General features: G+C 40.0%; 1 protein-coding gene across 3 annotated transcripts; it reads left to right on the top strand.

The window, feature by feature from the left end:
• Positions 1-1,470: 1,470 nt before the first annotated feature.
• UPP1 (uridine phosphorylase 1) lies at positions 1,471-13,272 on the top strand. Of its 3 annotated transcripts, none has more exons than XM_040067450.1 (8): positions 1,471-1,574; positions 4,068-4,133; positions 6,966-7,083; positions 7,585-7,743; positions 8,752-8,866; positions 9,359-9,568; positions 11,059-11,205; positions 12,642-13,272. In XM_040067450.1, exons 2-8 carry the CDS (start codon positions 4,081-4,083, stop codon positions 12,779-12,781), a joined length of 942 nt encoding a protein of 313 aa, XP_039923384.1. In that variant the 5' UTR covers positions 1,471-1,574; positions 4,068-4,080; the 3' UTR covers positions 12,782-13,272. The 3 variants fall into 3 exon arrangements, with proteins under 3 accessions (XP_039923384.1, XP_039923393.1, XP_039923400.1); XM_040067459.2 differs by lacking the exon at positions 1,471-1,574 and adding an exon at positions 1,805-1,823; XM_040067466.2 differs by lacking the exon at positions 1,471-1,574 and having other exon boundaries at positions 4,073-4,133; positions 6,919-7,083.
• The last annotated feature ends 3,189 nt before the right edge of the window (positions 13,273-16,461 follow it).

Genomic DNA, 16,461 nt, shown 5'->3' with positions numbered 1-16,461 from the left:
CAGAATGTAATGCTGAACATATTATGCTATAGTGTGGGAGAAAAGGCTAGAAATAGAAATACAGAAGTTCAGTTTTAGCGCATTTTGTCCTTCTATTAATAGCTGTCATTGTACAAAACATCCAGAATAAATGAAGAATCAAAATGAAGTGGGTAAAACAGCTGCACTGAATTATTTGACGAATTGACTGTAAAAAATGTTTTATGGTGAGCACAATGGAGAATACATTTGATTATGACAGACAGCCTTATTTTGCATAGCTCAAATTTTCATCCATACAATATAAAAACCTGAAAGCCGACACCAGTTGCATGTTGTTGTTATTACCCTAGGATGTAGCTGTGTATTTGTCACCCTTCTAAATGGCATTAGTAGCCTTCCCACTAAGATACAAAATGGAATGAAAACTCAAACACTACACTACAAAACCAGGAAGCTAAAAGGAGATTTAAATTTTTCTAGTGATAACTGAGAGCACAGGTTACTACAAATTATTAGACTCATAGAAATCCGTAATTTATTGAACATTTCAGACAAGGTAACTATAGTAGCCTTATTATTTGCATTGATTATTCTCTTAATATATAGCTGAATAGAAAACTACCTGAAAGCTAAAGCAGACTTTTCATTGGAACCTGAGATGAAGGGGTAGGTAATATTCCTGTTGAAAGAAAAACTTTATTTCACAGAATTAAACACTCTTCTAAGGTGCTTTTTCACTACTCTAGCTTGGAAGTCTTGACAAATATTTAAAGAAAAGGAAAGTGGAAGGTGGATTAAGAATCTGTACTTCTGTTTCACCTACTGGAAATCTTAACAAGCTGAACAGGTGACATTTTTCTGAGTTAGTTGAGCAATTCCTCTTGCATGTTGTTTATGCCTAGAAGTGCATCTGTGCAACAGATTTCTCTCTCTTATATTCCCATACAAAGTCCTTTGGTGTGAGACAGGATATGAATAAATTTTACTCGAAAAATTGCATTGCAGGATTGTGGGTTTGGTGTTTTCAGTTACTGTATGGACAGTGTTAAATTTACGTTTCCAGTAACAGTAGCCGAAACTGTCTCTGCTCTTTTCTCGCACCGTGTTTGCCGTGCCCGTGAGAGCGGGAACACCGTGCGTGCACAGACATAAGAGCAGACACAGGCACCGACCCGACTCCGCCATCCTCGCCCGACCTGCCTGTGTATCCGTATCCATATCCGCATTGCTATCTCTATATCATCTCTATCTCTATCTCATAATCTCATCTCTATCTCTATGACAAGGTCCTCCCGAAGGCCCTTGCTCTTGGCAGCAGCGCTCCCACCGAGTCCCGGAGCCCCGCGCTCCCCGCACTCCGGCTGCATCCGCACCGGCCCCGGCATCATTTCCACAGCCGCGCCCTGTGCCCGCCCCGGAGCACGGCGCTTCCCGCAGCTTTCCCGGCGCGCAGGGAGTTAACCGGGGCCGGGGCGGGGCGGTGCCGCCGCTGGCGGGAGGTGGCTCGGCCGGGCTCCCCGCAGCCCGCCTGGGAACAGCGAGCTTTCCTTTCCCAGCTCCTCCTTTTCCAGCGGCGGATCCCGCTGCTCCCGGTGAGAGCCGCGTCCCGCCGGTCGCCCCGGCAGCCCGCGGTCCGGTCCCGGGTGGATGGTGGGGTACCAGCCGTGTCTCCCACCCCCGGTGGCCGGACCGCGGGCGGGGAGTGGGTAGGGAAGGGGGGCGGCGGGCACAGGCGTCGCTCCGGTCGAGCGCTCGTTTCGGCGGCGTCCGGGCGGACGGAGCCGCTGCCTCTATCTGCGGAGCCGGGGGAGCGCTCCGCCAGCAGCGAGGGAACCAGAAGGGTAAAATCAATTTTGCAGCGACTTCAGCTTTGCCTGATGGTGGATGAACGCCGAACAAGAGCTTTTTTCCTGCAGAAGCCATTGACTGTGGGCTTCCTTCAATAATGACGGATGGCGGGGGGAAATGAGAGGTGGCAATTGTAGTGGATCCTGCATGGGTTTAAAGCACCAGTCTGAGGATTTAGATGCTTAGATGAGATATTAGGAAGAAATTCCTCACTATGATGGTGAGACACTGAAACAGGTTGCGCAGAGAAGTTGTGGATGCCCCATCCCTGGCAGTATTAAAGGATAGGCTAAATGGAGCTCTGAGCCACCTAGTCTAGTGAAAGGTGTTCCTGCCCGTGGCAGAAGTGTTGGAACCAGGGGATTTTTAGGGTTCCTTCCAACCCAAACAATTCTAAAATATGCACGCACCTTAAATCAGGCGGTGCCCTTTCTTTATCTGAGTACTGCTGGGACCACATTATTGTTGAGCATCATTTTTAACTTTGGCTGGGGAAGACTGCAGAAGCTTTTGACACATCTATAAAAAATTCCTTTTGGTTAGACATTGTGAGAGTTTTGTGGTTTTACATTAACTGGTGGCTTGTCAGCTACGACCTGATTGCTGTCAGGGTCTGCCATGGGAAAGTTGTTTTATGTTTGCTCCTTCTTTCAATTCCTGCCAAGTCACCTCCAGCTGGGTGCTCTTGGTGGGAGGTTATGCCGGACCTTTGGATTGTCAGAACTTTGTTCTCAGCTTTTTGAAGTGTATCATCTGTGATTACGTAGGGGATCAGAACCAGAAACACTTTAAAATAGTGTGGATGCTTAATACTGTGAACAAGAGCTGAATGAATATCCTTGGTTTATCTGGATCCAATTTTATTCTTGCTGCATAAAAATCACTTTGCTGTTTCTTCCTCCTAGCTTCTAACTCCTCTTTGTCAGGACTCGTGGCATTGTAGGAAGAAATGTCTTTTTCCTGTCATGTGTGTGGTATAATGGCAATGCCCAGTAGTAGCTGACTATACTTCATACCACCATAAGGAAGTGTAGTTGATTATAAATGCAACTTTTATACTTCACCTCCTTGACCATAGGTGGTTGTACACATTTAGTATACCTGGCACATGTGAAGTTTGGGTCTACTTAATATAGGTGGATATTTTAAATGAAGAAAACTAGTTGCCCTTACAACTTTTAATACATTTCCATTATTCAGTGGCTTTTAACAGGCAGGTCTCTTGTTTATTTTGTTAGGTTGTGCACTTCGTTAGAAATTCACATATGATGTAATTCCGTTGCAAAGCCGATTTCTTTCTGTTTCCTTGTGATGTAATCCTGGAGTTTTTAAGGTCCTGTCTGTTATAATCTCTCTGCTGTCAGGCCCTTCTTAATGGAGGGTAGAGCAAAACTTTATGATTCAATACTTCCCATAAGGGCATTGCCAGAAAGTACCAACTTCGGCACGTAGCCTTAGTCACTTCTGAAAATAATAACAAATTAATAATTCTATAATTATAATTCTGTCCTCGGACCAGCATGAAAGCCCCAATGATACATTTGCCTATTTAAATGCAAAGAAGAATGCAGAAAGGAGAAGGCTTTCCATGTAGGTTAAGGTAATGGATCAGAAAAAATGTATTCAGGATAGATGGTAAACTAGAGAGCTGTGGCTTTTTGAAGTCATGTTTTAGTTTCAAGTTCCTTGCTTTATGCTGGAGAAAGAAGTGCTCTTAAGGTGAGTAGGAGGAGTTTAATGAGGAGGATATTATGAGTAAGATGCTTCCTGGACTTGGGTTTCAGGCGTCTGACAGCTAGAGCTGAACTTTGGAGACTTTCTAGAGCCAAAGGTGGAAGGGGACTGAAGTTGGTTCGGCCGTCACTGTTGGTGTAGGAGGTATGGAAGGAAGTGGGTGAGTTAGTTAGCAATGAGACTTGCCTCTCTGTGGCCGGTGAACCTGCAGCTGTTCATACCACAGAACAGAGGTAGAGGTGAGGTGGGGGTTGCAATAGCAAGGCATAATTTAGGCTTGAGGGCTTTGAAAGTGGTGATGCTCAGCTGTAAAAATTGTAGATGCTCATTTTGCTCCTTTTGCTCCAGTTATAAAAGCTGTACTGTGGCTGGATTATTTGGGGAATTTAATTTTCGTGGTAGTTATCATCAATACAGAAATTTTCTCTCTCTGTTAATGGTTCTGACTTTACAGATGGGACTATTCTGGCGCACTTATATTTTTTTTTAAAATATAATTCTAGATATAAAAGATACATGGCTCCTGGTTCCTCAAAAGAGAAGAAAACTGATGATGGACAGGCTTCAAAGTAAGACTGAGAAATTAATTTTGTTCAAGTTTACACTTAAACTTCCTCCTCAAACTCATTACACACTCACTTAGTTTAAGATAAAGTTTATGATAATAATGCCCAGTATCCAGTAGCAGCTCTTTTGACAGTTGGATGCTTTATTGCTTTACCACACCTATACAGAGGACTTTGCTGGCTAGCCATATGAACTTCTCTCAACAGTGAATTTTTCAAAGCAAGGTGATGTTTTTATTTATTTTTATTTTAATCCAGTGAGCTGCTGAAATGTTGAATTTGGTTGCTGCTTCAAGAGTTCAAACAAATATTTCAGTGTGTTTGTCTAATACTTACTTTAAGCTTATTTTACTAAAACCTGCTACATGCCTGTTTAGTCTTAGGATTCATATTTTACTTACACTCTTAGAAGTTGTAGGTGCTTTACAACAGCTTTAGGGAAATAAATTTTCTGCCCCTGAGCTTTGCATGCTAAGGATTTTTATCAAGCAAACTTTGCCTCTCCTGTAATTCCATGGCATTGGTCCATTGTACACATAACAATATGCTAGTTTTTATTGCTCATTTTACCCCAGGGTCCAAGTCTACAATCAGATGTGCAGATAAGGTGAGCAAGTTTATAATGGCCCCTCACAGTGCTGAGGTGGTGGGTCAGAGTGCTGTTGGTGGGGTGTGAGATGAAAAGGGTGCAATTTAGCTACTGATGAGGAAGGAGGCTGTGTTTTGGCCAGGCATGAGGACAGTGGTGTTGGCACGAATCACATCAACTTCCTTGCACTTTAAATAGAGGCCTCACCTTTTCTCGATTTATTTCCTGGAGAGAAGCTTTTATTGCCAGTGTTCTCATGAAGAAGGAAATTTTTTTTTTTTGCTTGCCAGAGGATAGATTGTAAAATGATTTCAAATCGTATCCTATCCTATTTGTATGTGACAGCCACTCCAATGGACATCAGTACAGCCAGATATTGGATCTGCATTAGTGAGTGACCCTGTAAATAAATGTAGAGAGTCCCACAAAACTGAACAGGAATAATGCAGGGAAGGCAGCCTGGAAATTCTGCTAATATGAGCAGATATGGTGAATACCTAGGTTGCCTGTATCTTCAGGACAGGCCATAAACCTGCTCTTTAGTTTTCCCAGGGTCAAACAGGTCTCTTGGAAGGAAGAACAAAGGCAGCCAAAGCCTTTGGTTCCACCTCAGGCAAGATTTGTATGAAGAGGGGCAATTGGAGCCCATGGGAGATGGAAGGGAATTCCTAATGAAGGGATGAATGGAGTGGCTGCCTGGGTGGGCAGCTCCTTCACTTACTGAAGGTGATTGTCTATGGCAGGCAGGGTCAGATAGGGTGGGTTGGGATGGCACCTGTTTCTTTGGTTGTGCAGCGGTTACTGGATAATTAATGATGTTGGAGAGAGGCCATCAAGAACGGAAGAAATTGCTATACTCAGAATATCTGATTTGTAACCATTTGCTTTCTGAGGAACAGTTCAGTGACCTCAGCATGGGCATCTTGGTCACCGTAGGCTTCCTTCATCTTGCAGAGACAGATATGGCATAGGAACTGTGGGAAAGCACTGCCTTTCTGGAGAGACATTAGAAGGCAGACAAGATAACCTAGTGACCCAGACCAACTAAAATAGTGCTAAACACCTCTGTTTAGGCTTCAGAGCTGTTCCTGAGTTGTCCTAATAGTTTTTTGAATGAAGTCCAGGTGAACTCTTTTGCTTGTCTCCTCTGACAAAGCAGTTTGAATTTGCTGAGCCATGCTGTGCCTCCACTGAGTCTTCATTAAGCTACTAAGTCATCTTCTTGTGTCTGGAAGCTATTCACGGCTTGATTCCATCTCTCAGAAATTGCTTTGAAGTACCAGCCAGTGTTCTGCTTAAGCTTGTGCTTATTGACTAGTTTTTCCTACCTGTTTCAATTGAACTTAAAACATCAAACAGAAGGCAGACGTTTTATAAATCATTCAGCTTATTTAGTTAGTCCACTATCAAATTTTCCATGAAGGTGATCCCATAGGCCAAGTAGTTCAGGTCTCCCTCCTTGTCCTGTCATTTCCTGTCTCTTCAGAGAGATTAACTTATATTTTTCTTTTAAGATGTATAATTTATTTACAAGAAGCCCTTAGGAAGAAGTGAATTCTTTTTACCTCTTCCTCTCTTTTCCCTTTTTCTTTTTTTTTTTCACTTCAATGGTGTTCTTCTTGCTTCAGATTTCCACTTTTCACTTTCCTTATTCAGATTTCTGTACCGTTGTTACCAGTTTTATGCCACAGGGTTTTTTTTTCCTCCTGTCTGTATGACAAAGTAAGACAAATTCCCAGAAATCCAGTTTGTGCTTGTCTATAAAGCCCAAATCATCCTGTTCTTCTAAGGTGGTTGGTGGAGTTTCAGTAAAAACAGAGGTCAAGTTTGCTTTTCAGCTTTGCTGTAGATTGCCTTTGTAATATGGTGGGCTATTGAATTTTCCCTGACCTTGCTCCCATTGTTCTGCTCGCCGTAAAGACATCCACTCTTGTTCCCAGCTTTAATGCTGTTCAAGATAAAAATTGCACTGTTGCAAAATGCATCTGAACAGCCGGGCTTTTCTTCAGCAATTTTGTCCTGTGTGATGAATGGAATGTGAAATGTCGTATGTGATATTTTATAAGAGATAAAGCAGTTATGAAGTTTAGGTTTTCTTTAACACAATGCACAAAATAAGGTAGTGCAGGCATTTGTACGTGTGGCATTTCCCAACTTTTGACTGCTTGACTTTGAAGAATTATTATCTGTTCAATGCAGGGGTTTGTATATATTCTATGTGTTTCACAATGCTGCTGTCTTGGCAGAGAGAATTTTATTCATCTCTGCAACCCTCACCTGGAGAAAATGAAAGAAGACATCCTGTACCATTTTGCTCTTGGGACTGGTACCCATGATTTTCCAACATTGTTTGGGGATGTAAAGGTAAGATTCTTTGCTTCATTCAGCAAGCCGGAGCTTTTCTGAAGAAGGTGAAAGTGTAGCTGTCCTCAGAATAAGACTAGATGTGTCAGCCTACCAGCGATTAAGGACTACATGCAAAAGGGGAAAAATTTTGTGGGTTCTTGTCACTTTTGGTATCCAGCAAACCTGGGGATAATTGTTTTCGACTGTCTCTTTTCATCCAGTAAAAAGGCAAATGCTATAGGCTCTATTCAGATACAACTTCTGTTTGTTGGGTCTTCGTGTCAATATTTCTTTCATTAGTTTAAACAGGATGAAGGCATTTAAGTGCTGTACAGGCAGTTGAGGTTTTTTTCCATAATTCTTCTTCATGGCATTTTAGAATGAATATGAGAAGCACCATATCTGGGGATAAATCTTTGCTGACTGAAGGCGTTTGCACACTCATGTTGTACTTTGCATGTTCTTTCGCATACGGAATCATGCAGCTGATTTTGCTTTATTGAACTCTGTCCACCCCAGTTTGTGTGTGTTGGAGGGAGTCCTTCCCGGATGAAAGCTTTTATCGCCTACATAGCGGAGGAGCTGGGGCTCGGGAGCCCTGGGTGTGACTACCCCAACATCTGCGCGGGCACCGACCGCTACGCAATGTACAAAGTGGGGCCTGTTTTATCCGTCAGTGTAAGTACTTCCCCTCGTCTGACACGGGACACGGTTCAGTTTTGATGCTGTTCAAAGCAGAAGTTTTGAATGCATGTTTCTTTTAAATACTTCACAGTCTGAATCAGGCTGCTCAGAATAGTGCAGTCAGCTAATTAAGGATTCCTTTTTAGCCCTTTTTTGTAAGAGAGAAAATCTTCAATACCTTTGCTTCTTCTTGCATCCTTTTTCCTCAGTGTACCAGTGAGATTTTGCAGGAATGGCCTTTGATTTTTTTGAGCAGTTACTGCTGCCTCATCCCTATTCTGTAACCTGAAAAATGGGCAGAAAAGGTCACTTGGTGCATGTGGGGTATTGGAAAAAAATGTTTGTATCACACCCAGAGCTATGTATCTGCAATGGCACTGTCAAACGTGCTTAAGAGCAGCATTCCATGGCACTGGTGCTGCCAACCCATGCATTCATTTTAAAGAAATTTGTAGCTCTAATTTGTAGATAGAATTACATGCTTCAATTGCAGTTGCAAAACTGTAGTATTATTTTGCACCCTTTCTTGTGAGCTGTAATTATCACAATATTGCACAAGCTAATGTGGAATTATATTTGCTGAATGTCAAGACTAAACCACGATGTCAGTGTTTTGAAAAAATTAGCTTAACTATGCAACAGCACTTCAGGTTGGTGAAAAATCAGAGTGGGGTTTTTCTTGTGTTTAGGAGACACTCCATGATGAAGTGCATTAGTCAGCTGTTAGGAAAGGACACTCTTTATACTTTTGAGAATGTAAATATTCTGTAATTCATGATATCTAGAAATCCTCTATTTCATCCACAGTCTGCTAGTGGGAGTCTATTTGTAGGCCCTTTCAGTATCTTTCTGTAGGCCCAGAGGTTGGGGTTTTTGTGTGAGTGAGTTAGGTGGCATTTGGGAAAACAGTATCAGGCAGGAGATAATGTCCAACTGCTTCTTCCATATATATTTTGCGTTGTCTATGGGAACATGGAATATTAATTTATGTTTCTTTTTCAGCATGGTATGGGTATTCCTTCTATTTCAATCATGTTGCATGAGCTGATCAAACTGTTGTATCATGCCAAGTGTTCCGACATAACCATCATTCGTATCGGCACCTCTGGTGGAATAGGTATTTCCCCTCTTGATTTCTTTCTTTCTTTCTTTCTTTCTGCAAACCAAAATATCTTTGCAGGAGAGTAAAGCATCACGCTACATGCAAGCATCACTCTGCATGCAAGCATCACTCTGCATAAATTACGCTCATTAATGGTCAAAACAGTTTTACACAGGAGAAGCATAGTTTTTTCTTCTGTAATTTTGAAAATAAAGGCAACATCTGCTTTTGCATAGGGAAAATTAACTTAGAGATCTGACAATGTGGGAAGAAGGATGTTCCTGTCCCATATGGAAAATATAAGAGAGAAGTGATAAAAGAAAAAATTAATTCTTCCAGAAATTATTAGTAATAATAAACCAAAGCAGCTAGGCACGGAAAAAAATTCTATTGGTGGATTCAGAGGCAAAATCGCCACCTTTAAAAGAAGTAGGGTTGGATCAAGATGTATGTTTCATTTGTCTGGAAACCACTTGTTAACTGCACTGTCATTTCCTCTTGCTGCAGGTCTGGAGCCAGGCTCAGTGGTTATAACTAGGCAGTCTGTAGATGCCACCTTCAAACCTCAGTTGGAACAGGTTGTTCTAGGAAAGACAGTAATTCGCAGCACTAACCTGGATGAACAGCTGGCTAAGGAGCTGATGCAGTGCAGTAAAGAAATCGGTCAATTCAATACAGTCATTGGAAACACCATGTGCACTTTGGATTTCTATGAAGGTAAGGCTGGTGATAGACTAACAGAAGGATATTGGTAAGCAGCAATAGATAAATACTGAATAATACATTAAGCTTCCAGTTCACTAACAGAATGAATTCCCTACTCTGGCTTGTCTTCCAGTTCACTAACAGAATAAATTCCCTACTCTGGCTTGTCTCTTCCTTGTCAATGAACCTATTTTTCATCTGCGTAAAATCAAGCACTGTACTTAAAAGTTTCCTGCATCAAACTTTTAATTTTATGGAAATTTCTCCCCAGCTTTAATAGATCCACTGAAGTACATATAGTCTACTCTACACTTCTCCTGTACCAGTGAGATATATTTGTCACAAAATTTATGTGATTTATTGAAGCATCCTAGGGTTTTAGAGGAGTGGGAATTATTTGTGACTTGTTTAGGTTTGGTTTTCTTTGCACTGGTTAAGTGCCTAAAATAAACATTTTCTGAAAAAAGGGTTGGAAATTGTTTCAGTTTGAGCAAAGCAGGATCAGACAACCAAAGATAGTATTTTGCTGAATTGTGTCAGTGCTGCTATGTAGGAGACACAAACCTGCAAGGCCTATTTTGGATAAACATACAGGCATTCAGGTGCTTTTCTGATCTCCCAAATCGAGATGTTCATTCAGAAACTTTTCAAACCTTGCGAGAACAGACTGTAAGTGGCACCTGATCCCACTTTCTCTGTCTGTTGTGAATAGATGACAAATGATCTTCATGATGGTGCTTCAGCTTGGGCAGAAGCACACACTGTCAGTTTGTGCATCTCAGGCACCAACTGCTGGTGCATGCAACACTTAAAAAAGTGTCAGGCATGTTTTCAACTCATACAGCAAAAGCTGAAAACAGAATCAAGGACATTAATTTAAGAGTTCATCTCCCAAACCCAAGAAGACACTGAGTAAAATACAATGTAATTCATCTCTGTACTTAACCTGCTGCTGTCTTGTCTGTAGGTGATATTCTTGAATAATTTGAGTAAAAAATTTCTCAACATTTACAATAATATTAGCTAGTTAGCTTAAGAGACTCTATGTCTTTTACCTTGGAAAGTCTGTAAGTGATAAACTGTTCATCCTTTTAAGGCAGAAACAGGAAAGCGTTTTTTAAGCCTGGTGGGGTTTTTAGACAGTGATTAAACATATTAAAAATGCAGCCCTTCCATACAACTTAAAGTTTCCTGTGGAATTTTGATACTTGTTGTATGTATGCGAATGTACTACATACATTTTTTTGTTTATGATTTGGAGAATTGAAGCTGAAGAAGACTAATTAAATTACCACGATTCCCATTATAAATAATACAAATAATAGGTATATGCTCTAGCATTAGCTAAGAATCACTTTCTCCTATTTGTCTTGTGCACAAAAATAAAGAGTAGTAGTAAAAGCTGAACACTGTATGGAGGAAACTAACAACTGGATGTTTTCAAAATTGAATTTGCTCTGTGACTTCATCACTCTTAAATGGTCTACAAAATTACTTTCTAGGACAGGGCAGGTTGGATGGTGCAATCTGCTTATATGATGAAGAAGAAAAATTGCAATATTTGAAGAATGCATATGAGTCTGGTGTCAGAAACATTGAAATGGAGTCTTCTGTATTTGCTGCAATGTGTAATCTCAGCGGTGTCAAAGGTAAACTAAGTCACTTTATCCAAGCTATAGGAAATTTTCTGTATTGCAGGGGGTTTGTGGCTAAAAAATGCAAAGGAATGTTAACATACCTTCTGCACATGTAGATGTTTATATAAAAGATATTTCTGCTTATAATTTTATTGTCTTTTTTTTGATTTGTGTCAGTTGTATCACAACTTATCATAATTCCTCATGCAGTTTTTACACAGTTTACTTCTGTCATTTGCTATTCTGGCCCACGGCAACCATGTAAATCATTAAAGTACCTAATTACCCTATGGCATTAATTTGTTTTCTCCAGTTAGCTTTTAAAGTTTACAGAAAGCAACTGTTCAGCTTAAGCAATCAGGTGATTCTCAGATCTCTGTATATGTAACTATACTCAGTTTCTATACTTTCATATCAAATTGAACACATAATTATTTTCTGTAGACTTAAGAATATGATCCTTAAACAGCTGAGGATTTTTCGTAGCATCTTGAATAAACCAGTCCAAATCATAAAATGAGTTAATTTTTTTATGCATGCTAAGTAAAAAAGGGTAATTACAAATAATGTAATACAGTGTCTTCTTATCATATTAAGTGTTTTCTCTCACTTTCCTTAGCAAGGAATATGCCGATTTAAAACAGTGATGTTTCTCAAATTCCCTTAAGCTTGAGGAGGTCAAAGTGATGAAATATAAGCAAAAAGGCCAATGGTTATATCAAACACACTCAGTTCTTACTGGCTTGAAATGGATTAAAAACCCAACCAGTACCATCCCTAAACATTTTGGGGGGCCTTTTGCTGTCTCTGATTTGTAGGTCTGTAATGTTTACTTACTGTTTGTGCTCTGCAAATTGCCGCTGGCAGAAACCCCAGACAGAGCAGGGTTAGAAGGCTGAGTGATAGACTTGAGGTTGAGTGAAAGGAGGGGTTTTGCCTTTGGGGCTCTGATTACCGAATGGCAGCATATGAACCTGAGATGATCCTTGGGGTCCTCATGTGCTTGCAGTGTTCCTTGTCCATGAATGTGGAGGCAGCTTATCTGCTGCTTCCTGAGGGACAGCACCTACAGCACAGGCACTCAGTGGAGCTCTGGCTCTGCTAGAAGAGTGTGTCAGGTCATTTCCTACCAGTCGTGTCCTGGGTACTTGTGAAATATTCTTCCTATCAAGTAAAACATAGGAATTGTGATGTAACAAGAAGTGTCTGAAGCTGCCTGAGAGCTCTGGCTTTATTAGTGTAGCAAGCAGTTCCCTTAAACCATTTCTACCTTGTATCATCCACGGCATGCTCATCCCCTACCATCTCATGGTACTGTACACTCTTTCTTGAGGTTTCTTTTCTCTTGTATTTCTGGCTTTTTTTAGTGGTTTGTTCAAATGTTTGTGCTTTTGGACTGTAAAATGCAGGAGTGTCATTCCTAATTAATGTTGTCTTTTAATTTCTAGCTGCTGTAGTGTGTGTCACTCTTCTGAATCGGCTCGAAGGGGATCAGATCAGCAGCTCACATGATGTCCTTGTGGAGTACCAGCAGAGGCCACAGAAGTTAGTGGGCTATTTCATTAAGAAAAGTCTTGGGAAAGTATGAAATCTCTGTCTCGTATTTTAGGGAAGGAGAAGGCCTTTATACAGATCCAGTCACGGTTATGACTTCTGTGCATTACAGGTCTTTTGCCTCAGAATACCTTACAGCATTCCATTTGTCAGTGGAAATTAATCATTCATATCACTGTTCCTTGGGAACTGAATGTGCTGAATGGACTTCAGTTAAGTTTTGCTTAGTTATGCATTGCTGGATATAAAACTCACTTTTCTGTGAACTGGACAGTGGATCTGTTGTGAAGGACAAGCCTGTGATAATACATGTAAAAGCTTTATTTATCCCTGCTGTAAAAGAAATACTAGAGAGAAAATCAAACTTTATTGCCAAGTACATGCATACCAGCAAATTAACTTAAAAATGAGAATAATTTCCTTGTTATTATAAAAAAAAAATTATGTAAGTTATAATTGTCTTTGTTGCTTCACTTGTAAAAACTAAAAGTGAATGCAGTTTATTTTTTTGCAGACTTTGACAAATAAACAATACTATTTTCATATATTAAAATTTCATGAAATTGCAAAGTGTGGGACTGAATTTTCTAAGCATTAAGGACTTGACACTGAGCTGTTGAATATCTGTGCTGCCTAGATAGTGTTCCAGGAATAGTTTAACTAACGAATTGAATCAATACTGAGGAAATATTTATGCATTAAGAATTTTGCATTGAGGTGCTAGCAATCTTTTGCTGAAGCAAGACTGCTTGTGAAGAGGAACCAACGACATTGCAGAGATGCACAGCATGTTCACAGGCCTGTATTATGGTAGCCTTTTCTTTTCCTTGGTGGTGGTTTTTTTTTGTTTTGTTTGTTTTTTTGTGTGTGTGGGGTTTTTTTTGTTTTGTTTTGTTTTTGTTTTTGTTTTTGTGTTTTTGTTTTTGTATTTATCTCCGTTCTCAGGATATAACTGCTGGCAATGGTTCTTAGTTCTTCTGAGGACCTGGAGTATACCTCTTAGTGGTACATGCCATCAAAACCCCTTCTGTAATTGTAGTTTTTTCCACTAAATTGGCCTAAGTGTCCAGGGGTGGTTTTTAAATCATGCTCCTTGCTGCTTTGTTGCTGTGGTTTGAATGTAAATGCGTGGTCAGTTAAAGAAAGTGTGTTTATATATTTTTCTTCTTTAATTTTTTTCCCTTCTTTTTGCTACAGGGGAGGGTCCAGTCCTAGTGGGGGTCACAGGTCAAAACCTCTGTATGAGCTCTAAGAACAGCTGTGGCTGACCCAGCAAAAGGAGATTTTCTTTGTGAGGATTGTAGTCTGCAATGCTGTTAAAAAGCACAAGTGTAAGAACTACAAGAGAGTGATACTAGTAGTAGGCAGAGTCACCAAGCGACAGAGACTGGAAACAATGTGATGAAAACATTGAAAAAGGAACGGTGACTCATGAAGAGAAAACTGCCAGTGAGGACCAGTCTTCTTACCTTTGATTATTTTTTCAGCTGGAAAACATTTTAGTAACTTTTAGAAAGTTATTATCTAGTCTTCTTTTAATTTTAAACCCACATTTTCTCATTTATGCTCAGGATATACAGTGAATGTAAGTTTTCAGAGAAAATCTTTTTTTCCTTACGCTTAAGGGAAGGAGAGAGGTGGAAATGGCTCCACATTTTGTTTGAACTGCTTCTCCTTTATCTTAAAAAAAAAAAAAAAAAAAAAAAAAAAGTGTTTATGCCTGGTGCTTGCTTAGGCATTGTGTGAAGTCTGTGAGGTCCTTCTGGAAACATTGCAACAAAGTTCATCTTTTCTCTTCAAGGTCCTGTTCTTGAAACAGTAACAAGGAGATAAAAAACGAGATCGCTTCAGTGTGCGCTGCGCTGCACTCTGTGGTGAAGGAAGTCTTACCAAATTGACCATGGGTATGGGTTTGGAGGAGACAGTTGGCTGTTGTATAAGAAATATTTAATAAGAAGTACCTAAAGAGAAGAAAAAATGCTTTACCTGGAAAACAAACACCTAATGTGACTGTGAAGCTCTGGGGAAGCATATTACTAAAGTTGTCCTGGAGGTACGAATCTAAAATTACGTTACTTGTCTTTTTAAAGGAAGGACAGAATGAATCTGGAAAATTGTTAAAAAATAATTCCCCAAATTATTTGAACAGTGTGTGCTGTCAAATGAAACCAAAAGGTTTTTGTATTTACAGTCAAATAATGTAGGCACTTCTGAGAAGTAATATGAAAACTCTTATGTGCTAGATGCTAAAATATAAATGGTCTTGTGGCCTGGCAGAGCTAGAGCTAAGAGCCATGCAAAGGCCATGCATGGGGTGTGGCAACTATTGTATTAAATCAATGGCCAAGACCCTGGCAGAAACTTCTGAAAGATGAGCCATTCACCTTTTGTCTGTATGTCCTTCCTCCTTCCCACTGTTCCTTAGGACACTGTACATTTCTTTCTGCTAAAAGATTTACCTCTGTGCTTCCCACCAGATGGAGTAAAGGGGTATATGAAAGCTTAAAATTAGAAGTCAAAGGATACCAAATATCCTCCTGTTTCTGCTGTTCTCCATCCTCTGATGCTGTATTCCTAATGCAAGAGGTCACTCTGCAGACACATCTGACGTGCAATAAAATACCTTTCCTAACTTCAGAGGAAGCTTGCCAGAATGTTACCCTGATAAGAACAACTGTACTTTCCCTTATGACTGCAACTGGACAGGGAGATAAAGAAATGAGTCACTCGTGTGCATCCGGCCAAGGAGTTGCCTTCCTGTAGGTTGTACGGAGAGTTATACAGTATTTACAGGTTTTATATGCAAGTCAATATGGTCAATATGAGCCATTCTCATTCCTTCTGTAAAACATGAAACAGGATTTGGAGTGGTGATAGTTTAAAAAACACATATGGTTTTACATATATGTTCCATATTACATAACACAGTGTCTCCTAGGAGATCTACAAGTCCTGCACACTCCAGAAACCCATTTCAAATCAAGGGCATGCTGTGGTTCTCTGTGCCATCCTGTACCAAGCAAAATACTATACAATCAGTTTAATCCAGGGATCAGAAGGGATAAAAGCAAAGAAGAAAGGCAGTAGATATGAATAGAGTGGAAGCAGGAAGGGAGAAAAAAGTGAGTCCTACCAATGGTTTGTTCTGTGAGTCATGGTGTTCTGGCCTATTCCTATAATTTTGTTAAAGAAATGGTTGAGATCGTAATGAAGACAGGCTATAATGCAATGGTTTTATATTTGCAAGAGATTGAAAAAGCTCAGTAAATAACTCAAATAGTGACTTAAAGGAGTGGATTTTTATTTTTGGCATCTTGATATATTTCAGAGAAGGATTTTCTTTAACGGAAGGTGTGAGAAATCCTGAAAATGAACATTTTGGAATGACCTATGTCCAGAAGCAGTTAGACAACAAATGTTTTTATCTTTCCTTTAAACCCAGGTGAAATAATTTGATAATTCCAATATTCCTTGAAAAGATATACATGTAATAAGCAACATAGTTTTTTAATATTCTTCCGTATAAAGGATTTTCAGTGCATTGTATAACAGAACTGAATTTTTTTCAAGTCAGGATCTCAATATATACTCCTAAATATAATGTTTACATGGTTGAATCAGGGGTGGTTTTAATTTCCATTGACAAGACAGGTGAAAGACAACCAAGGCAACAAACTGGGCTTTGGGAATTGGACCTGCATGCAACAACTGAAT

This window comes from Hirundo rustica, chromosome 1 (assembly GCF_015227805.2).
Source record: "Hirundo rustica isolate bHirRus1 chromosome 1, bHirRus1.pri.v3, whole genome shotgun sequence".
NCBI classification, from domain to species: Eukaryota; Metazoa; Chordata; class Aves; order Passeriformes; family Hirundinidae; genus Hirundo; species Hirundo rustica.
This window is presented reverse-complemented; position numbering and strand designations above follow the sequence as displayed.

Coding starts and splice junctions, on each gene's coding strand:
- UPP1 (XM_040067450.1), top strand. CDS start 4,081: ATGGCTCCTGGTTCCTCAAAAGAGAAGAAAACTGATGATGGACAGGCT. Junction 8,867..9,358: donor CGGCACCTCTGGTGGAATAG/GTATTTCCCCTC, acceptor CTCTTGCTGCAG/GTCTGGAGCCAGGCTCAGTG. Junction 9,569..11,058: donor CACTTTGGATTTCTATGAAG/GTAAGGCTGGTG, acceptor ATTACTTTCTAG/GACAGGGCAGGTTGGATGGT.